This window comes from Pseudomyrmex gracilis, unplaced genomic scaffold (genome assembly GCF_002006095.1).
Source record: "Pseudomyrmex gracilis isolate BER0280 unplaced genomic scaffold, ASM200609v1 scaffold_104, whole genome shotgun sequence".
Lineage (NCBI taxonomy): Eukaryota > Metazoa > Arthropoda > Insecta > Hymenoptera > Formicidae > Pseudomyrmex > Pseudomyrmex gracilis.
This window is the reverse complement of record NW_018020688.1, coordinates 250643-277494: the sequence shown is the minus strand read 5'-3', so window position 1 is coordinate 277494 and position 26852 is coordinate 250643. Positions and strand designations below refer to the sequence as shown.

The 26852-nt window shown below is 41.6% G+C and overlaps 1 protein-coding gene across 1 annotated transcript; it reads right to left on the bottom strand.

The window, feature by feature from the left end:
• Positions 1-46: 46 nt before the first annotated feature.
• LOC109855971 lies at positions 47-26852 on the bottom strand. The gene is made up of 8 exons (XM_020430734.1): positions 26470-26852; positions 11476-11684; positions 10816-10951; positions 10287-10420; positions 9004-9259; positions 7393-7463; positions 1246-1362; positions 47-1166 (listed from the first exon to the last, which is right to left on the bottom strand). Exons 1-8 carry the CDS (start codon positions 26540-26542, stop codon positions 285-287), a joined length of 1878 nt encoding a protein of 625 aa, XP_020286323.1. The 5' UTR covers positions 26543-26852; the 3' UTR covers positions 47-284.

Below are 26852 nucleotides of genomic sequence, written 5' to 3'. Positions count from 1 at the left end.
AGAAGATTACGTTAGTCATGTAGAAGTACACATTGTCTGATTTTTAATTAATCTATATAAATGTACAGATAAACTTATAAATATAACATGCAATAGTATATAATTGCGTTGTAACAAAAAAAAATGTACTTATAAAAAGAAACACTTTCCTCAATCATGTAGGACAGTTTTCACAATTATCAAAGTTCTTAGCAATAATTCCTGTGTTGTTGATTTTTTTTTTCTTATTGCATAAAATTTGTATGCTTTTACCGACGTACCGTTACGTATTCACGAGCGAAATCTTACCAACCAAATACATACTCCATTGCTTTCGAAACTAAACCAGTTGATTTTTGCGGAGCGTTTTCCGGCGATTGCGTCGTTTGCGGGCTAAAAGGTTGACCTCCCGCCAAAGATCGTAATTTTCGTCGTTTCGACGTGGGTGACAAGTTGAACGGCGATTGACACGGACTGACGGGAGTTTTGAGAAGCGAAGGAAACTGTCTCATACTTCCGTTCAGCTTTGTACGATTCTCTTTGTCCGAACCCAAGATGACACTCTCGTCCGTGCACGGTACAACACCGATCATAGTCCAGCCAGAAATGATGCTGCCGTTACACGCAAGAGCTCTCTGCGCTTCTTGCTCTGACGCACATTTCAAATGTATCCAATTACTCTGAGGCTGGGGACCCAGGTGTTTGTCCACTATGCGAACTCGCGTGGACATGAAAGCGAAGACAGCCTTGATATCGGACGGAAGGAAACCAAAAACCGTTACCCATTGCTGCAGACTCTGGGATTCGCTGGTGCTCATAGTTAGTGAACTGTTAGGAAACATCAGCGGACTGCTTACTGTGCTCATCATGTGCTTAGATTGGCCTGGAGATACAGCAGCAGCAGCAGCAGCAGCAGTTGATGTAGTTGGTTTCGCAGTGGAAGCATATGGAGACGATAAGGGTGAACTTTCTAGAGTATCAAACAATCCACGTGTCGGAGGTCCACCAGTATGATTCTTTGGACTCATTTGGGGCGTACTAGGAGTTGTAGTGTTCCCAAATACAGCCTTCTGACGATTAGATCGATAATCTGGAGTTGTGAAGGAAACTGATGACATTACGCTGGAATTTGTAATATTCAAATGGCGTGGATTTTCTTGAATGTTCATAACATTGATCTTTGGAGGCTACAAAATTGAAGAATAATTATTAGCATTCTGTGGAGCGTTGCACATATTTCAAACTTAATAAGAGATTATATATTACAGTTGTAGTGTCACCCAAGAGAAAACTAGGCAAATATGTTGAAGAGGCTCCTGGACTGCCAGGACTTTGAATAGGGCTACTCATTGGTGATCCTAGAATCATAGGCTCCATCTTGATTTAACTAAAAAAAAGTTAACAAATTAAATATCTTTTGGTAAACAATTATTATTTATTTTTAGATGTAGAGTGCTAGACAATTTTTGGAATACTAATAATAATATTAATAACATTTTTTTACTGTGAAGAAATTAATTTAAAATTATTATTTCATGTCAATTCGTTTCTGAACTACATCTTTGAGGTTATGCGTTCGTCATATTTTGAATATTTATCTATACATTTTGTCAATATTTTTGTATATTGTATATACCTGAATTGTATGTTCACGTTATTAACAAATTTCTCACTTTTAACACTTTATAAGCTACGATAGATAACAACAATATACGTATATCCTTTCGATGCTAACGAATATTCAAAAACTATTTTTCTTTTATTACGCGAGATGTCTCTAGAATCCAAGTTACAAGCTCGATGAGTAACCAATCAGAAACGAGATCTGTCTTCATGCAAACGAACCTTTCGATACGAACGACGTGTGAACGCGCCTTTACATATATCCGAAGTTGGCGCCGTTTTGTACAGTAACGCCGCCATTGTCGCCGCGCTACGCTCGAAGGTACGTCGATACATTCGAAGGTTTATTTCTTTTATTTTATTACATTTATTAACACAGCATAAATAAACGACGTCGTGAGATATACTAAAAATTGTTTTGCAATAAATTGCCAAAAACTTTTATAATTTTATTCAATAATATGTATAGAAAATCTTTTAAGATATATTTGAGATAGATATATCACAAGATCCAATTTAATTCAAAACGCGATTCTCAAAGAAAAGTATTTACATCGGGTTTAACATTTAATTAAAAAATATTGAATAAAAAACAATACTGACACATGATAGACTAAGTAACATCATTATTTCTCGAAAATTAGAAATGCAATAAAGACGGCGCAAAAAATTGCCGTCTAATATATAAGACCAGATATCTGACATGAATAAAAAAACGTTTTGAGCTTTCTATTAAAACCATTTGTTTTTCAACTTGGTAATATTTTGCTATGTTGTTGTTTAAAAGAATAAAAATGATTGAAAGGAAAACATTTTATTGCTGTGTTTTTATCGTAAATTTTGATCGTGAAACGAAAACACATATAACCGCAAGTAGAACCGAAGCTGTCCGAAGCAGCGACAGTTTCGCGAACAAAGCCGAGAACGGTCGAATAGCGTGTATTTCGCGGTAGTGCGCGACAACTAACGCGAGAAGTAAAAATGAATCGCACAAAATTGTAAACTGTACTGTTTCGCAAAAAAGAAATCGTCGTCGTGAATCAAACAAGCATACAAGTTCGATCGAAGATCCTTTTCCGAGCCTGCATCCTTCAGGAAAAAAGGTAAATAATAAAGAAAAAGAGACATGTGCGCGCGACAACTTTTCAGATTAGTTGTTAATTGTCATTTTATGTTCTCAGAATCGCGCGAATCCAGATCGAAAAGTGTTTACGAAAGATGTTGGTTGTAAAGGAAAACGCAATGGAAAACGCAATGGAAAACAAATGGAAAACTATCAACGAGAATGGTGAGTGTTCATTGTTTACTGTTTTTTTAGTTCTGGTAATCTCTCGCAGATATATATATATATATTTGTCTATACACACATTTATCGAAAAATAAATAACCGAAATATTGAAAAATCATTTCCTTTCTCATGTTCTTGTTATTACAAAGTTTTCAATATAGAGATACAATAATATCTCTCACAGTATAAATAGTAACAGCAATATTATCATATATTTGAGTAATATTATATCACTTCCCATTGTTATACTTCCCACTCAACAATGTAAATGTAATTTAACACGTGTTGTGTACATAACAGTTACGTAGGTGAGAGAGAAATTATAACATTGACATAATGTTGCCGTTACTTGGTGTTTGTTTAAAAGAGAAGATAAATCTGTAATTTATTACAATTACAAAAGAGAGAGAGAGAAAACAAGTATTCTTATAATAATTGCAAGAGAAGGAAACAGGAAAGAAAAAATGGTTTTATATATGTATATATATAACAGTTTTAACATACACAAAAGACACAGACAATGATACCGGGCAGCGTTATAATGATGAATAATTTTAATAACGATGAAAATTATGTACATATTTACAGAGACTCGTGAACACTTACACTTACTCGTAAAACGACATGTATTATTAAGGGTCTTAACGCACTTCTCCGTATGAAACGCGGATTTTTTTTTCTTTCCATGCGATTTAACGAGCGTAAACACGACGCCGAGTCTTTTTTTTTTCTTGCGTCTCGACGTCGCTCTTTACATTGACAATCGCGATGCAAAATCCTTCATCTAGAGTCTAAATACGAAAAATATATCAAAAGGATATTTAGCTTGAGCGTATCTCGAAATATCGTGCACTTACATGATTTATAAATAATAATACAGTCGTGTGTCGTGCGGACTCGCATTTTAACTCTTAGACAGAAGAAGGAACAGGGGGTATATTCTTACTTTCTGTGTGTACTAATTTATGTAACAGAATACACAAAGTACAAAAGATCATGTTGAAGTACAAGTCCGAAGAAAAGTGCGCGCACATCTTTTACTTAGAACGACAAAAGTGTATATATACGCGTACACACACAAAATATGTATCTTTTTCGTTTTTCTTCAAAATTCCGTTGAGAATTTATACAAACGTTCACAAAACTGCGCAAATTCGTTTTAACGCGAAAGTAACCTGTTTTACGTATCTTGCTTCTATTATTCAACCGACGCAAATAAGCTTTGCCGCATTAATATCCGTGGAAAAATGCGCAAAAAGATTCGTCGCTTAAATATGCGAAAAGTCGGATGCGCGGGCAGGAGATTCGTACTTTTTGTCGCACCTGCCCTCGATTCGAGAGAGAGAGAGAGTGAGTGAGAGAAAGAAAGAGAGAGAAAGCGTATTTAGCTTCCTTTCTCTTTCTAGAATTGAACCGCAACGGACTTCGTCCGTTAAAAAAAAATCCGTAAAGTTCTCTTTCTTCTCAGATATGTGTCAATTTTTCCCCCCTTTGTTTTTTTTCTTTTCTTCCATCTTGCAAGCGACGCTAGATCTCTCCTACTTTACAAGGGAAGTACACCATTCGTCGCGTCGAAACGAAATTCCGTCAAATATTTGTGCCCCATATCCACCGCCAAGGGCGGAATGCCTCGAAAGGGGAGAGGAAAGCGGAATATTACAGCGAAAAGACGCACCGGTTTTTTTTCTCTTGTCACAAATATATATGTATATATATTGCACATATATTATATACTTACTCGGCGGATGTGCGTTTCATAGGCTTGCGCGTAATATGAGTTTTCAAATCACAATAACATTTTTCTTGTTGTATTTTTTTTTCTCTCTCTCGTGTAAGGCAATAACATATACATGTACAGCGCACTTTGCTCGGTGTATTCGTACACAACAGCGCTTGGTTTTTAGTCAAAATACGTTACACAGCGCCGAAAAATATTCCCAACTGACGTGTAATTGCGTATCGATCGACGCCGACAATTGATAACGCTCGCGGATTGCCTATGGTGATTTTTTTTCCGCCCGTTTGCATATGTACGTGCTACTTTCATGTAACTTTCATATAATACTTCGATATCTATAAGTACACGCTTTTCGCGATCGGAGCCACGCTTACGCGAAAGAGTTCATATGATGTGAAACTGTCTCAAACTGAATCAATATACATATAAAGCGTTGAATCAATTGACCTTAATATAGTGTAATATGGTGATCAGGTAGGCGTAACAAACTAGATAGAAAAACTTATCACTCGAGTCGGTAAAGTATTCAATAAAAGTTATTGGCATAATACAACAACATGCCATATTATCAATTATGCAATAAATGACCAACGACCGTGTTGAATAAATTTTTCAAAGAGTTTTTTCGAATAAGTGAACTTTTTTTTTTTTTAAGCTGATAATTTTCCCGCGATAAAATATATATCTAAAATAATTTTATTTACACGCGCTTGTGTGGCATACACGTATTATAATACACATACACACAAAAAACAGTATCAGTTTTCGGTCTAAAAAAAGACCAACGATTTTTTTTTCGATACCAGTTTTTTATTTTTTAACGTTGATTCGGAGCAATAACTCGATTATACAAATTTGACACACGATGCAAGGTTTACTCGAATATTGGGCGCTGGTAATTAACACCTGGTGTAATTCCCTTGCGTTGCGCATGTTGAAAACGAGAAAAACGTCCAGATTCAACCGGCGCGTTTACCATACCGATGCTGCCCGATGTCGGTCGAGCGTGGAATTACGCGTTATTGTTAATTACAGCGACACGTCGCGGACGAGCCTAAGTGGAGGTCCGCATTTCCTCTCTTAACTTCGGCCGAAACGTGGGTGCGTGCGCGCGCGCACGCTTGCATTCTGTCAGAATATTTTAATATCGATCGAAAATACGATATAGTAATTTCGTACGCGTGACATATAACCGATATGAGATTAACTATGTCTTACAATTAGTCAGAAGAGGGACGAAAGCGACCCGATTAAGCGTTTCATATGGTTATTGAGTGAGGAAGGATTCAACTCAACCGCGCGCAAAGGACCTACGCGATCATTTTACAACGAAAAAACGAGACTCTTTATAAAAGATTTCTCCCGAGAGCGAGAGTCGCGAGACGATTGTCACACAATGTGATAAGGACGTTTTTTTTTTTTTTTTTTTTTTATGGAGATTTGTTATAAAAGCTCTCTTTTTTAAATACGAGAATAAGTAGATATTCTTGATTTTTTCTGAAGATATGTTTTAAAATGTAATATCATCAAATCGTTTAAAAATGTAGTGTTATACTATGAGAATAGGTAGTACTTGCTCTTGTGCGCTATTTCTTTAGCATTTGACATACATATCTGCTTTATTAACTGAGATAAGCTCGATTAATTATATAAAGATGGAAAAAATATTTGCGGAGCAACGTAACACTTAAAAATATTATCGGAAAGACGATAGAAATGGAAACGAGGGGAAAAGAGCGCCGCCTCTCATCGCGCGTTAACTTCTTTTTCTTTTTTTATCGCACAAAACGCAGATTAATCAAGAGAACTCGTTTTAAAGATGACCGTTGTTATCAGATCTTCAGATATCAAGAATGAGATATTCATGAGTTTCGCAAGATAAATCGTCGTTTTCTTTCGATTTGCTTATTTTAGACGTTTTTTTTGTTGCGATTTGCCTAACGTGTGTAAAAAAATCGCTCGCGATATCGCTCTCGTCGCTGCAGCGACTACCTCGGTAAGAATTCGAAATTTTCTCTCAATTGTAATTTCTCTTGATTGGATTTCTCTCAAACGGCCGTAAAAATTTATGACTTATTCCAAGAAAAAAACTACCCGGATTCTCTCTCTCTCTCTCTCTCTCTCTCTCTCTCTCTCTCTCTCGAATTGGAAAGACACTCCGACTCCCGAACTTGAACTCTTATCGAGATAATTACTGTATTAACTTCGTTTTTTGTACGAAGAAATTTCCGAGAGAAAACGCGGGGAGGGACTGAGGACAAGGAGGGACAGTCAGGGTGAATAAATGATATGTCGTGAAAATAGAAAACGCCTTTGTAAAAATTGTAGTAAGAATAACATCGACATGTATCTCGAAAGCGATACAAAAGACGCGACTCTGAGCGTCGCTCGAACGCTTCTCGCTATAGAGAGACTTCGGACGATCTAAACTGTACGCGCGGAGTGTCGGATCGTCGTCCGATCTTCTCGATCGTCCGCCGATCGTCTGCCTCGCGCGTACACGAGAATTATACATTTAGAGCCTATGGGCGTACGCGCATTGTGTGTGTGTAGACTTTATTTACCGTACGCCGACGACACGCGTGAATGAACGTACACTTATTATATGCATATCGGTACGATGTTACTTTTTTTTTTTTTTTTTTTTAATGAAGTTTACGAATTAGTAATATAGATAAGGGTAAAACCGCGAGATCTCTCTCCTAACGTCTATATGATTAGGAAGCAACGTGGAAAAACAAAAAGAAAATGTTCGTCGTTATTATCGCACGACGACGATCAATGTGACAAGAATGACGACGAGAATCGTCCGATGGACCGCGACACTCGCAGTTCCTGAAACAGAAAAGATCATTTATAGAATTAATTTCTGTTTTTTTCTGCAAAATCTCTCGTTTGTTCTTATTCGCGTAAAGTAAAAAACTATATCTCGAGACAAAGCTTGACGCATCGGAAATTTCCGAAAACCTAGATCGGGAGAAGGGAAGAGGGTTTTGACCGATTCTTGAAAATGTGTTAAAAGGTCAATGCACCGAAACGAAAGTCACTCAAACGTGTCGCGTAAATAGAAAGCAGTTGTCATCAATGCACCGTGTATTTATAAGTGCGTATCGCCGAACGAGACGGAGGACTTGCGGAGGATTATAGCGAATTTGCGATGTACATCCCTTAAACGGTTAATTCGAAGGCCGAACTATATTCCTCCCACATATTCATTTCATTTCGCAAATCCTTGAGCCTCGTTCTTGTCGTAATTCAGTTCGGGATTTGAATACAGTGTGACTGTAATTAATCAGTTTTTATTGCGAAAACTCGGGTGTGATAGCACTATCGTGGATTAAGGCATCGTGTAATTAGTTCCCGTTGTGATTAATGCCGAATGCACGTTTTACGGAGAGGAGGGGAGACGGAGGATTCGTTTTAATACTAAGGGGCTTTAATCCGATACTCCGCATTACTTGTGCTCGGCCGAGCTTTTCGGTGCGCGGCCGAAAATTCCGCAGATACGTAAAATCGCGCGCGCGCGTTTCAAAATATGTACAATTCTCACCCTTCGCGAAACAAAATACATATGTATAAATATTCGCGTGAACGGCGATGCTTGGATATTCGCCGACGAGTCGAATTGAAAATATCCGTATATTTACTATCGGTTTAGATTGCAAAATATTTCCGACGGAAAAAATGAAAGGTACTTTTCGTAAATAATCGTATGTATTAAATGCGTCGCACGTCAACAAAACTGCGAAATTATCTTAAACGTTTTCCGGTCCGGTCGTTACCTATATAAACTCGTGCAAAAACTCGCGCGCGCAAAAAAAAAAAAAATAAAAAAATAAGAGAAGAAATAAACAGAATAATAATGTATACATCGCGGTATATTTTAACAATACTCGGGCGCTCTCACACCCGATTGCTCCGCTCTCTTCGGTATATCGAATTCGACAGCGGTATAATCCAACGAGTGCGAAGTGTCATAATGGAAATTTATAACTCCGCGCGCGCAGTGCATAGAGTTTGAGCTAAGTGAATTTTTCATCGTTCTCTCTCGCCCCACATTGATGATTCGCCGTGATTACATACCGCACTTTCTCGGCATATACGTGCCAGGGAGTTTAAAAATCGCGATGCTTGATCGCGGTTTGCGAAACAAAATATTATACGAGATTAGGGTGAAAAGAAAATAACTAACAGAGTTGAGTTACGATTTTTTTTCTTTTTTTTCTTTTTTTTGGTTTTATCTCTCTTCTATTCTTTCCTCGGAGTAAAAGTTGGATTCTGCGTCTGAGGTTTTACGATCGACAATTCCGGGTAACGTTGCGCACTTTACAGAACGGAAAAGCATCCGGGGCGAAGAATCGAAGGGGATTCTCACCGTTGTTGAGGTCCTCGCGAGTGCGGCTCTGCGCTCGGGTCTCGCGGCTCTCCATAGGCGGTTTCTGAATGCTCTCTTCGCCCACCACGCTCTCGTCGTTCTTCAGATAGACCGTGGCTATTTTCGCCAAGCACTTTAACTTCATGTCGCCCTGCCTGAAGTGCATGTTCGCGACGCGGAACTCCAGACCGAGCCTCGCGGTCTCCAGACCGTTCTCGGTGGTGACCGGATGTTTTCTCAGGTACTCGTTGTTGGCCTGAAAGTTGACGCGCCGAACGCCACGACTCTCGCGTGTGTGAAAACTACATTATTATTATTATTATTTTTTTTTTTACGTCACGATCACAAAACGTGAGAAAGAAAAACGGAAACGTGGCGAATGTGTATTAGATAAATCAACAATTAGATACGTTTTTATTTAGAACGTTGATTCCGCGACCCGGATTACACGGGCATCGACGGGCTCCAATTAGATGTGCGGGAAATGGAAAACAGATATGCGCGGTTCCGTATAGAATGCAATTTGAAAACAATTAAGAACGAGAAATTGCTCCCTTTTGATCTCTCGGACGCAATTTTTTTTCTCGCGAAACCAATTACGCGATATTGTATTAAACGCCGAAGCAAGATTCTAATTATCGCATGATAACGATAATAACATTCATCAGCGTGCGCTGCGGAGGTAAAGTTATTTTAAAGTTAATCTTTAATTCGGTTAAGCTCTCCGCGCGTTCACGAGAGGTGGAAAATTTCGCTTGGAATATAAACGCGGTAACGAATTTTTTGAAAAAAATAACGCGGCTCTGTAAACATTAACAACATATAAAAAGGATCGAATAAATGGAAAATACATAAACGTTCAAAGGGTTTAAAATCGATATTCAATGTTGACATGCGAGTTGGCAGTTCGATGTTTCACATCTAATAGGGACGGTCGCGGGGGACACGCGTTTCATCAAAATAAATTTTAAATTAGGACATTATCGGGGAATATTTTTCGAGATTAACGCAAATGGACACGTGCGACGAGCGTCCGCGTCTTCATAATGAAAACAGAGTATAATAGAGAGAGAAAGACGGAGAGAGAGAGAGAGAGAGAAGGGGCTTTGATTTATTTAGCAAATTGCATACACTGCAACTCCGCCGCTCTCTCTCTCTCTCTCTCGCCCTTTCTATTTCTCTAACGAGAGATACACATTTCATCCGCGTCGGTCGGAAAAGTTTAGCGGCGCGTGAAACAAAGGTTGCAATTATTTCGCCAACGGTTTAAGCATCTCACTTACCGGCTCGTCGTTGATGAGCCAAGACAACAGCGCAGCTGGTTTAGAAGGTGCCGACGTGCAGTTCATGCGAACGACATCGCCCACCTGATACTTGGAACGGCCACCGGTTATCTGCGGTCCTTCGTTAGGTAGAACTGAAACGTTGCCACGACCCTTTCTAGTGCTATTGTCGTTTCCTCCGGATTAGATTCACCTTATCTTATCCGCGTGCATTTACTCCGCACGTACTCATTTATCTAGTCTCCCTTCCCCCCTCTCCCTCGCTCTCGCAAATTTTATACCGAATGTTATTTCAACTAGAATTGCCGCGCTAACAGCTTCGCGAAAATGAACGTTTTTTTTTTGTGTTCACGTACTTCAGAGACGAGATATTATTTTTCTTTATATTCTTTCGCGCTTCGATCTCTATCTGTACTCAAGTAATATCGCTTCTAAATTTCATCATGCAACGTAAACATAAAAAGGCCCGCGAATTCTCAACTTAAATCACGTACAACACCACGTTCTTATTTTCTATGACAATACTTACCGACTACCTTCATGTCCGCGTGATCAGAGACAGTCTGAAAAGAGGGCGCCTCGGCCGACACTTCGCATCGATATCTCCCCGAGCTTGTCAGATTCACGTTGTCCAAGACGACCGAGCTCTCGGTGGAATCGCGCGGCTGAATGCAAATTCGCGATTATAAGCTGCTATGCCCGATCGAGCGTGACGCGGAGCTTGCGCGCGCGCGCGTTCGCGATGCGGTGAATGAACCAGATTCTATCAGAGAGTCGAACAAAAAGCTCTTCCCCGCGTCGTGAGAGACATACAAATGCATGCATTGTACCTCTTCCGGGTTTTTAAACAAGAAGAAAGAGGACAAATTAAGGAAGTTGATTTCTCCGCGAGTTTTCTATTCGAACTCTCATCATCAATCAAAAAGACTTTACAGATATTGTGTTACAATTAAATTTTAAAGCATCGATATTTCATCTCATCTTACACAAGTTACATTTAATATTTTTCTCAAGAATCAGTTTCAAAAACTAGAATATTTTTATTCGCAATAAAGATACAGAAGGAGAATATTAAAGAATAATAGGATTCCGATTTTCTTCGCCATTGAAAACGGGAGGAAAGTCGGGAACTCTGTGTGTCGCGCTATTTCTATAGATATACTACTAGTTTCTTGCAATTTGCACTCACGTTTACGTTCACACCGGGCACCGGGAACGTTAGCACCGCGGGCGCGTCTCTGGGCGTGTAGCGATAAAATTCGTGGCCGTCCTTGTACCACTTCACCGAATACAATAACTGTTGGTCCAAGTTGAAGTTGCACTGCATGCGCACCGTTTCATTCAGCACGACGTGCTCCGGTATCTGCAGAGACGTCATGCGTAGAGCGACGACGATGCCTGCGAAAGATTTTGGATTGCATTTTGTATGTATGGATATGTATGTGGGTGTGTGGGTGTGTGTGTGGAGAAGAGAAGATTGCGCGCGCGAATGCGGAAAGTGGACCCTACGGGGGAGTAGTCTAGCCTCTTCCCCCGCGTGACGTGTATACCATCTGTCTGTCCTCTCGCAGTTGCATTTACAGTTGCAGCTGCGTGAGAAACTTTGCGAATTCACGTGGGGCTTATGACGCTCGGCAAGACAGACCACCGCGAGCTCTTTGCCACAATCGCGATGTATGCATACTTTGTTGAGTTGCAATTTCAATCTACTCTATATCGCGGAGCTTTAAACTCCGGGCACGCGACACACATGTCGTCGATTAATAAGGCGATAATATTCGTACATGCGTGATATAAAAAAAGTATGCAGCGAATTTTAAACCATTCGTAGTCTGAGTCACACAATGTGATTCATTGCATAAACGAGGGGTTTTAGTTTTGTTATCGTGTGTGGTTCACACTTTCTTGCACGTTATTGTTTAACATCGTTGTTATTTACCGTGGCATTAATCCGAGTTTGAAATAATGATTGTACAAAAAATCGATTCGTCGTTCTACATTTTTTACAATTTTTCTATATTTAATACGACGCGACTGTGCGACTTATGCTTCTTGGAAAAAGGTGTGGAAATATGCAGAAAGCGCAGGTAAAATAAATTGATCTAATATGACCGGGATGTGCGCGTCTCCCTTTCCCGACCAGCGATTGCACGTCGGGGGAGGCTGAGAAGCGTCTGACTTCGATATCGACTCGGAGAGAATAATTGATAACCGAAGAACCGCCGAGGAGCGCGCGAGAGCTCACGTACGACGTCGTCTTAAAATTGCAAACAGCCTTTGAGATGTTGAAATTTCTTCGACAAAGCAGTTCCGCGCTTTCTCTTCTCGCGAGATATGCAGCGAGGCTTTAAACGTGCGAGCTACTGTTGCGCAAATACGGTAACAGTCGATTTGCTGCACGTAATTTTTCAGTTATAAACAGCGGCGGCGCGTCCCGAGAGCATTTTTAGAGCGCCAACAGTTTTAAATTGAAAAAAATATTTTTCCATTTTACGAACAACTATATCCCGTCGCTCAATTTTTTTGCGGATTTTAATTGGAAAAGAAATTTAATTTAAAGCGCCACACACTGTCAAAATACACAGCTTACAAATTGAAAAAATTCTCGTAACATATTTCTTCCCTTCGGATCAATTTTCTCGGAGACGAAATCGATTGGAAAAGTTGGTCGATCGTTTTATTACGGCGAAGATAATGAAATCCTCTGTGTGTAAACATTTATTGCGCATTATAAAATCGTACGGTATGTGTAAAAATAATCAAGTGTTCCACGCTGTAATTGTGTGTCGTATTTATTCGCAAGTAAATGAAATTGGTTGCTCGAGAGGTACGTGTTTTTATCAAAATTCTTCCCGCGACATAGTATCCTCTAATCATGCCCGGCGCTTTTGTTCGAACGGGATACATACATGTCGGACGAGAAGGCGCGCGTAGGAAGCGTTCATAAATACACAACACGCCCATGTCATTAATTAATCTTTGTTTTAGAAACGCGAGCCAAAAACATCGTAATTACACTATCGTGTCAATATTTGCCGCGTTTAAAATTCCACCTGAATGGATGTCTTAAATTAAGTCTCACTAATGAGTGGACTGTGCCGGATGAGATTGCCCGTTTATATTCCAACCTCTTATCGCGGCTGTTCGCGCGCGCGTTGCGCACGCACGCACGCATTGTCATTGATTCGATAAGCATCAGGGTCACGCAACGCGAGCGACAGAACGTATGGTACACACGTTCAACCATCACACACACACACACACACACACATTCACCATAACTAGAGCACACAACCCGAAACAAAAACACTGTTATTAGAGGTAATTAATTTTTTTCCTCTCACGTGTGTATGTGTCATACGACGCATTATTTGTCGCGAGAACGAATGAGTTTAAACGAGCGAATTAACGAGCAGGCGCGAACGAATTATCGTGATCGTCGTCATCGTGAAACAAAACCGATCCTCCCCCGCTGCGAATGCGATTGCGTGATCGTACGCAAGATGATGTTTCAGATCTTCTTCGTTCGATCTTTCACGATCTCTTTTTTCAGATAAATTCTTTTTTTAGCGAGAGAGAGAAAATGAAATTTCTATTCAAACATATTCCATTAAAGAATGTGAATTACGCGTGTCTTCGAGATCGAAACGTACGTTCTCACCTTTCGTCGTCTTTTCTTGTAAATTGCGAAAACCGTATCGAAAGGTATCGCCATTCATCTCATTTTAGATTCCTTTTATTCACGAGCAAAAGAATTTCCCGGCGAGCATAGATGTGTGAGGGGGTCACTTTGGTATATACGTCATATATGCGCGACGTTTGTTTCCTTCCGTCGAAACGTGTGTTTATGGACGGCGGGGTGTCGAGGGAAGATCTAGAAAAATATCGGAAAAATATCCGGCGTCTGACCGCGCGCGCGCGCGGTTGTAAACCGAAGTCTCGAATTTCCAGGACGCACCAGGTGTAAGTTTCCCTGTTGCAATCTTGTCTCGCACCTGATACGCCCTACGACTTTTTCTTCCCATTGTGTCCTGACTGGCGGAAAAGATTGCAAGTCTTATTTATCGGTCGTGACACTGCCAAGTTTGAAACGGTAGGGACGTTCGAACTAAGGAAGATTTTCAGTGCGCAATATAAGCACCTTTTCTCTTTCTCTCTTTCTCTCTCTCTCTCTCTCTCTCTCTCTCTTTGTCGTTCTCTCTTTTGCGCCCTTTCCCTCCCTCGCATTCCCGTCCTGTTATGCTTTGTGTCTCGAACGCATAAAACGCGACAAGATTAACGAGATAAAGGGATCTGAAAAGGCGTTTTATTTCCCCGCCGTTTTCGTTTATATCGCGAGCAAGCGAAACGATGGTGTTAGAGGTGCGGCAGAATGGAAAGCGACCGTATTATATTTCATGAATAAACTTTAGTATCGCGGATTCCTCGGAATGTTTCAGACAGTATACACGACTATACGATTAAGATTTCAACGTGTACTGATAGTTTTTAATTTCTCATTATTTATTACAATATAAATCTTTTCAGACCCGCGTTGAAATATTTCTTTTATTCGACGAATAAGCTTTATTTTCGTTTCTCGTTTTTATCCGATTTGATACAATATTTTTAAAAAGCGCGCTCTCTTAATGTATTATTTCGAACTCGCTCGCAGTAGTCATCTCAAACCGGTTAAATAAACGTCACGTTTGACAAAGCGTGGCATTAAAATCTTGTTTGTTGATAAGATATCTTAATTCAATATTTCATTCTCCTTATAACTTCGTTGATAAGGTTATCGAAGATTCTGAAAATAATATAACGGCAAGTAGGCCGGAAAGAGAGAGAGAGAAAGAGAGTATTCGCAATTATTTGAAATTGTTTCCTAGCAAAGATGTATCCGCCTGTCAATATTTGCACGTTCCGTATAATTGTTTTTTTTTATTAAAAGATGTTTACAAAAATAATGTAGTACGTCAAAAATCTCGCGGCGAACCGTTTAACCGTTATAAAACAAAAATAACGTGTGAATATGATAAGTGTGAAAAATATAAAATATTTATATCGCAAATGTAATTCGCATCGACATCTTTGACGACAATAATCCCGTCCGAGAGTTGCAAGGATCGTGCATGATATTTTTTTTTCTCAATCTCTCTCTATGTGTGTCTCTCTCTTTCTCTCTCTTTGTCACAGAGACAATTTCGAATCGCAGATCGAGCAATTACCAGGCGTATGAATATTTAATCGGGCCTTCGGTGACCGGTCGTATTGAATGCAACTCCAGCGTATGATCCCCGGACGTCAAAATACAAATACCGCGCGATCGGCAGAGGGTTAAAATGTTCGTGCGCCACCGATGAGAGCTGAATATTTATGGCTCGCACGCGTATACACAGGCCGACATTGTTCTTCATTACTCTCTCAGCGCGTAAAATTCATGACGCCGGAGCTCCGACCTGAACTAAACGCTCTTTCTCTCTCTCTCTCTCTTTTCCCTCTTTCTCTCTCTCTCCTCTCTTTCTCTTCTTTACTTGAGAAACCCAGTGATTTTTTAAGCAGTCCGATTAAGTGGTATAGCTTTATATCAGACGAGCCGAGGCCTTTTTCTCCTCATTGCACGAATCCCAAGTAGTCTTCGGAAAATTGCGGTATTTGTTATTCGCTGTCGTGCGCAAATTGATACGAATGCGAATACTCGCGGATAAGTTAAAAGAGAGTACGAGAAAACTGTCAGCGAACGGAGATTTATCGGATCGGCCATCTGGTCGTGTATTTTTCGCAGGAGCGTGAAAAAACGTTACTCAACGGAGCGTAACCTTCTCGAGAAATGGCTCAAGTTAAAGTACCGACGTATCCCGACGAGTGTGTGCGGGAAGAAATATCGCGGCAAACTGTGTACCGCGAAGAACTTACCAGTCCTTATTTCATAATAAGAACTACAGTTACAGTACATTTTTCATATATCTGTCGTAGGATTTCGAGAGTACTTTTTTACACGTGTCAAATTAAAATTCTATCAATGCGCTGAAACAGATAAAAAAAAAAAAAGAAAAAAAAAGAAATAAACCGATGTAAGAGTGAAATTGATTTCCTTTAACTGAATCTTATTACTTTACTTATAAATGACCGTATTTTTGATGTTCTACTTTATAGAAACAAAGTAAATTAGTTTTTTTTTTTTTTTTCACGCATCGTGTACAGCTTCTCTCATTAAACACTAAGCAGACAGGTATCTCCGATCGTGTCGTCGTCATGTCATCGTCGCGTGCGATCGTTCCGTGTCCGATCGTATTTCACTTTCTCGTATGTCTCTCTCTCTCTCTCTTTCTTTATACGCGATCTTGTCGAGATCATGTTCGGGACGTATTTGAGAATCACTTTGTTGGTATCGCAAGCGCGTCACACGCGGTACCCAGAGAGAACGGAAGGATATCGGAGAGGAGAAATAAAAACCGCTCACGAATGTCCGATCGAGCATAGCCGATAAAACGCCTTGCGAGATAAATTAGCCCGCGCCCGTATAAATATTCCTTTCAGCCGGCGGAAATAAGCTGCTGCGATAAATTCAATACCCGGGATTACCCCCGCGCGCGGTACTGTTCCGCGCTTCCACCACCAGGCCTCTTCCCATCTTTGCTCCTTGAACCCGATAATTGATCCTCGCCGTATGTTGCCTTGTTATTTTCGTAAAGCATTCGCGAGTCAATAGCTCAGAGTGAAATATGCGCGACGGTTGATTTTACTGGTTAATATTTGCACGCTCCTGAATTTAAAAATCCCACGCGCGGCGCGACCGTGTGCACGCCGAAATGATAGAGCGAAAAAAACGAGAAGCTTCAGTTATCGTGCGCGCGGTGACGCGAAAATATTTTTTGCGTATAAACGGACGGACGTGTACGCGTGTACGTGACGCTATGCTAATTATTGCAGTGCGGTAAATATCGTTGACGTCAAAATAATACGCCCCGGTTCGCTGCTGTGTACTATTACAATATATGTACGCGCGCGCCAGATTTTTCCGGATATTCTGTCAGCATAGCCGTTTCGAAAAAGGTTTTGCTCTTCAGCGGATGGTATCACGTAGGTAATTGTAAACTATTGTTTACTATCAATGGCTTTTATTTAACTCTTGAATGCGTCACGTTGTTGATTGGCAACAAAGTGATTAAATGTATACATGTGAAAAAACCGCTGGAGCAAAATGCGAAGCACATGTATAAAAGGTAGAAAAATGGCATACAATAAAGCGAATAGATGGCTGTTCATCTTTTGTGTTACAAATAGCTGATTGTTTTCAATTGTACATGTACGTCACTTATTGACGCGCGTTACACGCGATTCTTTGTCACATTTTGTTGCGGTTTCTCATATTTTTTGTTTTTTTTTTGTTTTTTTTTTGTTTTTTATATTCAGAAACACCGAACGTTTATTACTGTCATGTACCATCGTGAAACGTATGCAGTTTTCCGTTGTTTTATGTCTAACCGAGAATCGTCTAGGTTATCCAGTTCGCGATTCCATGCCTAATTCCCCGCGCAAACCGAAGGGGTAAACAATTTCTGAAATTACCCTGTTCCTTCGGAGGGAAACGATTGCGAGCCGGTAGCAATCGCGAAGTCGATTGAATTGTTAATCTCTCGGAGTTTCAAAATCGATTTCCGTCTATCGTGGACCTTAAGCACCCCCGGTGGCTCGTTTATTTTTCGCCCGCTATTGAATCGAGAACTAACGAACCTCTTTGAGACGACTAGTGGAGAGAGAGAAAGAGAAAGAGAGACATTTTATACAGAGAGACGTTAACCTGCTCATCGGGCGAAATTTCGAGATATTAATGCTGAGCACGAGGAAGTTGCACAGAAACCTCCTCCTTTGCGCGTGAAAATACGCTCCATATTCAAACGTCCGTAGCGCCGAGAAAATTCTAACGCGAAATGAAATAATGTGCATCGAGATAAACAGCATTTCTGTCAGATTGACATCCGCGCACTTGAGAAAGAGAGAGAGAGAGAGAGAGAGAAAGAAAGAAAGAAAAAAAAAGAAAAAGAAAGAGAGAATTTCTGCCGTTCCGCCGATTCGTATTCTTCCCACATCCATCACTGGTGCGCGAGCACAAGGAGAGGACGCGACGCGATTTTATTTAGCAATCTCATACGTGTAAGATACATTTCCCGCAAAGACGCAAGGAGAGAGACGCGAGATCGCCGCCCATCTGCACTAAGACGCAAACAAATCTCCGACGTTTCCTCCCGCATGTAAATGCCAAGCCGCATACGCGTTAAGCCGCACGCGCGGGAAATAAATTGGATAAAAGCAGGCGACGATTGTCGTCTGTGCTGCTTCTACCGTAACAACAAGAATGTATGCACAAATGTGTGTATACACACATATGTATAATATATGTACATATATGTGCGTGTTCACGTTATCACGCGATCCTCATTCTGCGATATTATTATTCCGCATTCTGCAAATTTGCCTCGCTCGCGCTAATGAAACATTTACCATTACCGGCTTGTATCTTTTTAGCTCATCGAGCGACAACGACCGACGACCCGACGCAAGCGGACGCGCGTATACCATCACGTGCTCGTGACGGACGCGGGACACGGTCGACTTAATTAAACGCAATTGGGGAGGTGCAGAGGAAGACAGGGAGGATGACACGGAGAAGCGACGACGACGACGGCGACGACGACGACGACGACGACGACGACGACAACGTTGTAGCCGACAACAACAACGTCGGGTGAGTTATATTTATTTATTCACGTCTGTCAGCGCGAGCGCGCGCGCTGATCTAGTCAAATGAATCCAAAAACCCCGCGCGAACACTCGCGCGAGCGCGTGATTTAGCGCTGTAAATCAGGCCGTAATGCAAGGATTAATCCTGCTGCTGAATTGTATCGCCGACGAGATTATAAATTTGTTCGGCGGCGACAGAGCGGCGAAACGGCGTTAATCCGTAACTACATCTCCGGAAACTTCCCGATTTTAGGGAAATCTCGTCTCTCTGTTGCGTGATCCTTGTAACAGACGGAATAGAGAAACGACCGCGGAAATGTACGCTAGATTTGCGTGTTTATTTTAAATAAATTAACTGCCTCTTCTTCGTTCAGTCAAAATGAGATTCGTCGTGCTGATTCATCTTCTAATAATTGATCACGGTTATTAAAAATATGTAGTTCGCGCGTTCTCGGAGAATTTATTAGACAATCACGATCTATTCTTTTATAACTGTGTCTGTGTACATGTGCGCGCGTGTACGCGTAACAGATAAACGGATTGCGCGTGGAAATAATTTAAACAGCTAATTCGTGAAAATTTTCGGAGCGTGCAGCTCTCTCTTTCTCTTTCTCTCTCTCTTTCTGTTGTTCTCTCTCGAAACATGCCTGTACAGTCGGCGGCGCGGTCGTGATGTTTGAATGTGCGCGCGCGGAATATTTGTAATTGAAATGCATATGCCGCATTAGTTCCATTATTACTCACATTATGTGTTATTAGTCTATTCGAGCGCGTGATTATTTTAATATCCGGCGTGTGCGGCGCGTTGTATGTTGTACGGCCTTTACCCCTCCGGCCGTTGTAGCTATTTACAAATTAAATTCGCCGTGATCTCGTAATATAGGAAGACGGGGAGGAAAATCCGACGGTATCAGTCGGATTTCGCATACGGGGAAGACAAGGGGTTATAAGATCGCTGCCGGCTTATTATTTTATCTGCTCTCGCGCGCTCTTTCTTTCTCTATTCTTCTCTTTTTTTCTCTTTTCTTCTCTTTCGCGTTATTGGGGTAGTCGCGTGGCTCTTATCACCGTGCGCCATTGTTTTTCTTACCGGAGCATATACAAATATTGGAATTTCTCGTGTAATAAGAGTTCGTTCAAGAAACAGGAATCCGCTGAAAGCCAGTCGGTTGTGCACGAATAAATACAGCGATAAAAATATAATACGCGTTTGTATGCGTTTCTCGCAGAGAAAAAAAAATCATCTGGCTCCTAAAGTCGCTTACAAACGAAACGGAAGCCGCGTATATTTAAAAGAGAGAAATAAAAAGAGAAATGAAAGATAAATCGGTTATCCGAGTAACATAGAAAAAGGGAGGGTGAGAGAGCGCGCGAGCGGAAGAAGAAAGCGTAATTACGCGTTTCATCGAAGAGCTTTGTCGAATCCGGACGAAGCGGCGCTTCGGTATAACGTTACACGGTATAATGCTTCTCGACGAGCGGAAAAAGTGATAAAACGATCGAGTTGCCGTAATTAATCACGGCGCAAACGCCGCGAACAGCGGAGGGGTGCCCGGGGTAAGTACATAATTTTGACGTGCCGCGATGATAATGCTTTCCGATAGATTTGCTTCGCGTGTGTAATTAATGGCCTGCGAAAAGGAACGAGTTGTGCCGTGCAACGTTTCATCGCTGTCTACAAGCGGGAAAACGAGCTCTCCTCTTCCCGAGCTAAGACGAGAGCGAAACATTCGCGCAATAATTAGAGCTGACGCCGTGTGTATACATGATAAATCTTTTTGCACACATAGTTTTTGCTGCTGTCGAGAAAAAAAAAGATTAAACTCTGCGAGAGTAGCACAAATTGTTTACGTTTGCATAATTACGGACTGCTTTAGAAATCTTTGTTTTTTTTTTTTCAAAAAACATTTCTCAAATATTCAATTTTGACATCTCATTCTTTTATTTATTCGTATCTCATTTGGTTTTGTCTTTTTATTATTGCGTTTAACGAGTCATGATGCCGCAGTTAAATAATTCAAATTGCAACATGCGGAATACGGTCGCAGCGGACGGAACCGCGTCACTGAGAGACTTTAAAATTATATGTTTGCATATCAGAAAAACCGGAAAACATGCCTCTATGAAAGAAGGGAAGAAAGAGAGAGAGAGAGAAGGAGGGAGAGTACATAGGGGAAACGCAAAGAGTGTTAATCATTCAGGTAAATGGGCGTGTTAAACGGTACATGCACTCCTTATCCAGAGCATCATAATATTTTTTCGCGTTTTCCGCGCTCCAATAATATAAAATTAGAAGCAACGACTAAAGGAAAGCGGAAGGTGGAGAGAGCTGGCGGAACTGCCAGGCAGATAAAAGAATTTACTGCCCTTCTGGAGGCAAATTGTTCCGACAAAAAATATTTGTAACTGGAAAAATACGCGAAAAATGCGCAGTTGCAAGCGGAGCAAAGTGTTAACGGCACATCGGCCGGGCACGTATTGCTGACGACGATCAAAACCCGAAAACCGGGTGTTACGCATCGACATAGTCCGACGGCACTTTTCCTTATTTTTTTTTTTTTTACGGGTATATATTTAAGCGTTCTATCGTAAATTTGCGCGCGATGCATGCGGAGAGAGTGATAAGGAGAATTACCTCGACAAACAGTGCGCGCACAATATACACACGCCGCGAATAAAAATTATACAACGTATGCGCTCCGCGCACGGTTTGTTATCGTCTAACAACGACGCGACAACGTGCGTGATCACGTACCATAGAGATTTGAGATTATGAGACAATTATTAAACAAATCTCTTCTCGCTCTTTCCCGCGTTCTTGCTTGTGCATCCCTCCCCGTTATCGATTTATGCGACCATCACCTTCAGATAAAAGCGAGCATATCAGAATATAAACCCGAGGAAAAAGAAGACGGGGGCGCGGAACGATTCATTCAGAATTAAGAAAAAAAAAACGAAGATTATTGAAGCGAAGAGAGGAAACTCCGCGTTTTAGTAATGATATAAAATTTTCTCTCATCGAGAGCTTCGCGCCGGAATTATTTATAGCGTGAAAAATGTGGAGTGTGACGAAACAAGTAACTCCGTCAATTAATATTTTTAAATTGAATGAAAAAAATTCAAAACTGATTTCAAATTCAAATCTCAATAAATATCCTAGTCATCGATTCGTGGTGTAAAATTTTTAGAGGTCATGGTTTTTGTTTTTTTTGTTTTGAGTAAATGCGCATGATTTTTTCTGTTTTCGCGCGCTGAGTTCACAACCCACCGTATGGCCGTGTGTGTGTCCATCGGAAAATGTCAGGTCTTGCGCGAGAAATGACGAGACTTCCTTCGTGACGGGGCTAATAAATCTTGTCCGAACGTAATTAGGTTAACCAGGCGCTTTATATATTAAATTATGCGCAACGTTGCGCGCGGCGTGTGTGCGATAAAAAATGTAGTATCTTTGATTACTATTTTGCATAGAGATTTACCGAACGAAGTAGGAAAGGGAGGAGGGAGGGTTGAAAACGGGAAGAGGAGGGAAAGGAGGAGAAGCGAAGTGGCGCGGTGTGTATGCGCGCGTGATATTGTTTTATTTAAATACTATCGTACGCAAAGAGAGAGAGAGAGAGAGAGAGAGAGAGGATGAGAGTGAGAGAGACACAGGAGAAAGCCCACCACCCGGGCTTTATTGGAAATTGAGCCAATTATGGTACTTGAGTTAACGATCCATCGTAATACAGTTTCGCGAGAGAGCGTTAGCTAGGCGATCCCAAACGAGATCCCTGCCATATACGAGGCGTCGTCGCGCAGATTGCTTTGCACCGCGTCGCCGTCGTCGGTTCTGATTGGAAAACGTCCTCGAAGGACTCTTCGTTATCGTCGTGTTCGAGAGGAAGGAAACCACCGGAGCTGCCACGACGATAAGCGAGAAGTCGTGTTCTTTCGGCTTGGACCGGGGGTAAAGCCGCGATAGCGTACGTTAACTTTCGGCCCGGCACACTTCGGCAGCCATCGGGTCTCTGGGTTCCAGTGCCGCGATCGCGGTTCAAAGTTCAAACTCGATTTAACTTTGAAATCGGGAAGAGAAGGGGTTTTGCGCGCGCGTTGACCGGTCAAGTGCTCGGCCGCCAATGCTTCCGAGTGTCTCTGATAATTTAAGCGCTCTAATTGTCGTATTGCTTCGCCGATATCGGATAGGGGGAAGGGGGTGGATGCCGCCCTGGCATTTTTACGCGACGTCGCGCACGTGTGCGGCGAGTTTACGCATTTAACGAGACGACGCGGCGCGCGCGGCGGAGTTAAAACGCGCGCGCGGTCTACTGCGCGCTTTTGTTTTTTCTGGTCGCCGCGCCGCGCCGTGCAAATGAAATCTCCGCGATTCGTGCTACGGTATAAAATACTTTGAATAATTCGTGACGCTTGTTGGCCAGAATGCAAATGCTCGTTATTTTTTCGGCTATCTCCGTTATTTTAGGTTCACCGCGCCGGTGCGCGGATTTTTCAAGCGCGGATTTCTCGAACGCTGTTGAATTCTCCGCGAGAAGCACGATGTGACGAGAGTTAAATCTGGGATAAACGTATAAATATTCGATTTGTTATTTCCGTTTTGCGAATTATTCAAAAGTAAAGATTTTAAAACGTTGTAACGAACAATTGACAAATTCGCGTTATTGCTCAAATATTATACATGTCAGTAACTGATGTGATTTATCATACATATCAGTTTATATGTATGATGTATATATATAACGTTTATCATATATTTGATGCTTTTTTCGATATACATGATGCTCGGCAAACTTTAGAAGAGTCGGACTGTCATTCTTCCGTCGAATTATGTCGCTTCGCTATTACAAAATGGATGATTATAATAAAAGACAGAGAATTGTTCTCTGTAAATTATCGGTTGGTTAAAAACAATTTTGAAATATTTGATGCAGCAAAAATACATCTGGACAAATAGCCCGGTCATTCGATAACCGGGCGACACATATCATCAAAAAGTGTGCGCGTTCGCGATATGTTAATTCTCGCAAACACGCGATAATAATAATTTGCGAATGCGCGATGGGAAATAAACGCGCGATGCAGGTCGGTGCACTTTGAAACAGCGAAAACCCCTCTCTCGGCGCGCGCCTATCTCGCGGAAAGACAAATAAGGCGGGGGAGGGTTATGGCACGGTAATTGGCCGGTTATAAATAACCGCGAGTATACGAGGTGACGTTCTCAGAAATCTTAATTACCTTTATACGAACGTCACGTGACAATGCGCATTTAGCGGCCGGTCGGCTGGCTGGTCGGTCGGGTATAAGACGCGCTAAATCGCACGGCTTGATTCCGGTCGCGATGTATAGTTACAAGCCAGAAAGGGGGTAATTCACAAACGATAATCACTGCTTGAAGCTGCCGATAGTCCCATTTACTGTCCGCCCATTCGATTTACAAACAGTAGTTAGCGTTCTGCAAATTCGGTGCCGCATAACCGAAGATGCAATCGCCGGTCGTGCGCCTCGCCTCGATCACGTCGAGTGTGTTTTAATTAATTGCGAATTAGCGACAACAATTTTCGCGCGCAGAGTCGTTTAAAAATAACGCTCGTCGAGAAAAGAAAACAAAAGTAAAATGACAAACTAAAAATTTCAACGTCAAAAGAAAGTAGGGTCGAGAGTGTTTGAGTGAGGAAGAGAATAATCAACAGAGAACCTGAAAATGGCTGACAGAAGATTTCCGCCGATTGTCTTACGACAATCTCGAAATTTTGTTTATGGCGCTTGGTGTGCACAGCAGCGAGAGGTGAAGGGACAATTTCCGAACGACAATGGTTTGCTGGAAGCCGCCGAGCGTTCCATTATCTCGACCGATTCGCAAACAGTAGTTATACCCTCCACAAACTCACTATTTCATAGGTAAAGACGCGGCCGCAGTCCGAGCCTCGCGATCGCGCGCGCGAGCAAGCGAGCGAGCGAGCGAGCGAATGTTTTAATTAAGTACGAACTTAAAACAAAGTTCCGTCTCTCCTCTCGTTGGATACTAAAAATGCGCTCTCGATAGCAGACGAAAGGCAGAGAGGAAAGAAGAGATAGAAAGAGAGAGAGAGAGAGAGAAAGAGAGAAAAAGAGAGAAAGTTAAATCAGCGAACTAATTTCGAAGCGAAACATCGTCGGCTTCGATTGGACGATATAATGCGAGCGCAAAAACTCGAGGAATAGCGAGAGAAGAGAAGATTCTCGACGATTTTTCCGGTCGTGGACTGTTATTCTAATTTATTCGACCTGAACGCGAAGACAATCGGTCGAACACTCGACCGTTACGTAAACTGCTGGTACGCGTCCAATTAAATTCCATTCGATTCTTAGAGACTTTATATCTACCCTCCACGCTAACTTCGATGTAATTGAATTATATTCTCGACCCACCAAAGTTTTGTTTAACGCGATCGAAGATTCCCGGTATTTTCGGGAGGGGGGGAGGGGCTACGCAATATATTGTTATTCTCCGCGCTTTTGCATGGATATACATAAATGCATGGCGCTTTGTATACTAGCTTTTATTCGCCTAGCTTTTATTCTTTCGGTTTTTATTCCTCCATGTCACGTTGCATTTTACCGCGCGTGAGCGAGCTAGACGAACCTCCGCGCGCACAAACGTATGCATTTGTCGATACGTATACGCGTGTATATCCGGTTTCTCTCTTCCTCCCTCCCTCTCTCTCTCTCTCTCTCTCTTTATCGACGATTTAATCGGGCGATTTCAAGATAATTACGAAATTTGCACCGAGTATTAGCGGGTTCGTTAATTTACTAATTCGCTTATCGTATAATGAACATCATCGTATCACATCGGATGGAATAGCCTGATTATTTTTCCAACAGCGGTTTAATTCACAAATCAGCAGCAATTTCAGGCACTTTTATTGAACTTGAACGGAGCAATCGGAATATATATACGCTCGGCACGTCGAAAACGCGCACGCACGGCAAAAAGTGAGTTTTGATACCACTTGTAAAGCCTTTATTCGCGCACGCGGATTCATTATTTGTCAATGTCGATGTCCGACCTGCAATAATAATTGCGCATTTCCCTTGCAGCCATATACAAAACGTTCCGTGTACCGCACATTCAAAATTTCGTTACAAAGCCGTATTTTAACTTTTCGGAAAATTCACCTACCTCCGACAAATATAATTTTCGAACTCGTTTTCATGAGAATCTATGTATTTAACCAACACGCGAGCTCCCGATCGCGATAAAATCTCTCGGAAAAACTCGGAGCGATTAATCGTAATTTCCTTGTCACTAAATTGTTTTACAAAGGGTCAGGGAGATAAGAATCAATTTTACGATAGCAATAATCACTTTTGTCATATATTCGACCGCGTAATTCATTTTCTTACTTAAACGCGCGAGCACCCGCTCGACCACTACTACATTATGTGTGTGCGCACGTGAAATTCAACCGATTGTGCGTACCTGAATGGATCAGCAGCAGCGATGACAATAGGAGAAGCCGTGGCAGCAGGACGGCGAAGACCGCGTGCAGCATCCTCACTCCCGCGAATGATCCCGGATTTCCCAAGATCGCCGAGGATGCCTCGATGCGACGACGACGACTGACGCGTTCGGCGCGACAGGCAGTAAGATCGACTTCTATCTTTTTTAACTCCCGTTATCAGAGCGTTGGCGAGTCATTTTTTCCCGTACGTACAAAAGAACCAGAGGGAGTGAAAAGATCGAAAGAATCACAAGGTGATAAACACTCAATCGTGGATGATATACGCACACGTTGTTCTATGCGTCGAACGCACCGAAGAACCCACCAACGGTGGGAAATCGATCTTTCACGCTGGTCGACC

What these genes read in the sequence shown, in the direction of transcription:
- LOC109855971 (XM_020430734.1), bottom strand. Translation starts at nt 26,542, where the DNA reads ATGCTGCACGCGGTCTTCGCCGTCCTGCTGCCACGGCTTCTCCTATTG. An exon ending in GCTGCTGCTGATCCATTCAG is followed by an intron (nt 11,685 to 26,469) that starts GTACGCACAATC and finishes AATCTTTCGCAG; the next exon opens with GCATCGTCGTCGCTCTACGC. An exon ending in TGCCCGGTGTGAACGTAAAC is followed by an intron (nt 10,952 to 11,475) that starts GTGAGTGCAAAT and finishes ATTTGCATTCAG; the next exon opens with CCGCGCGATTCCACCGAGAG.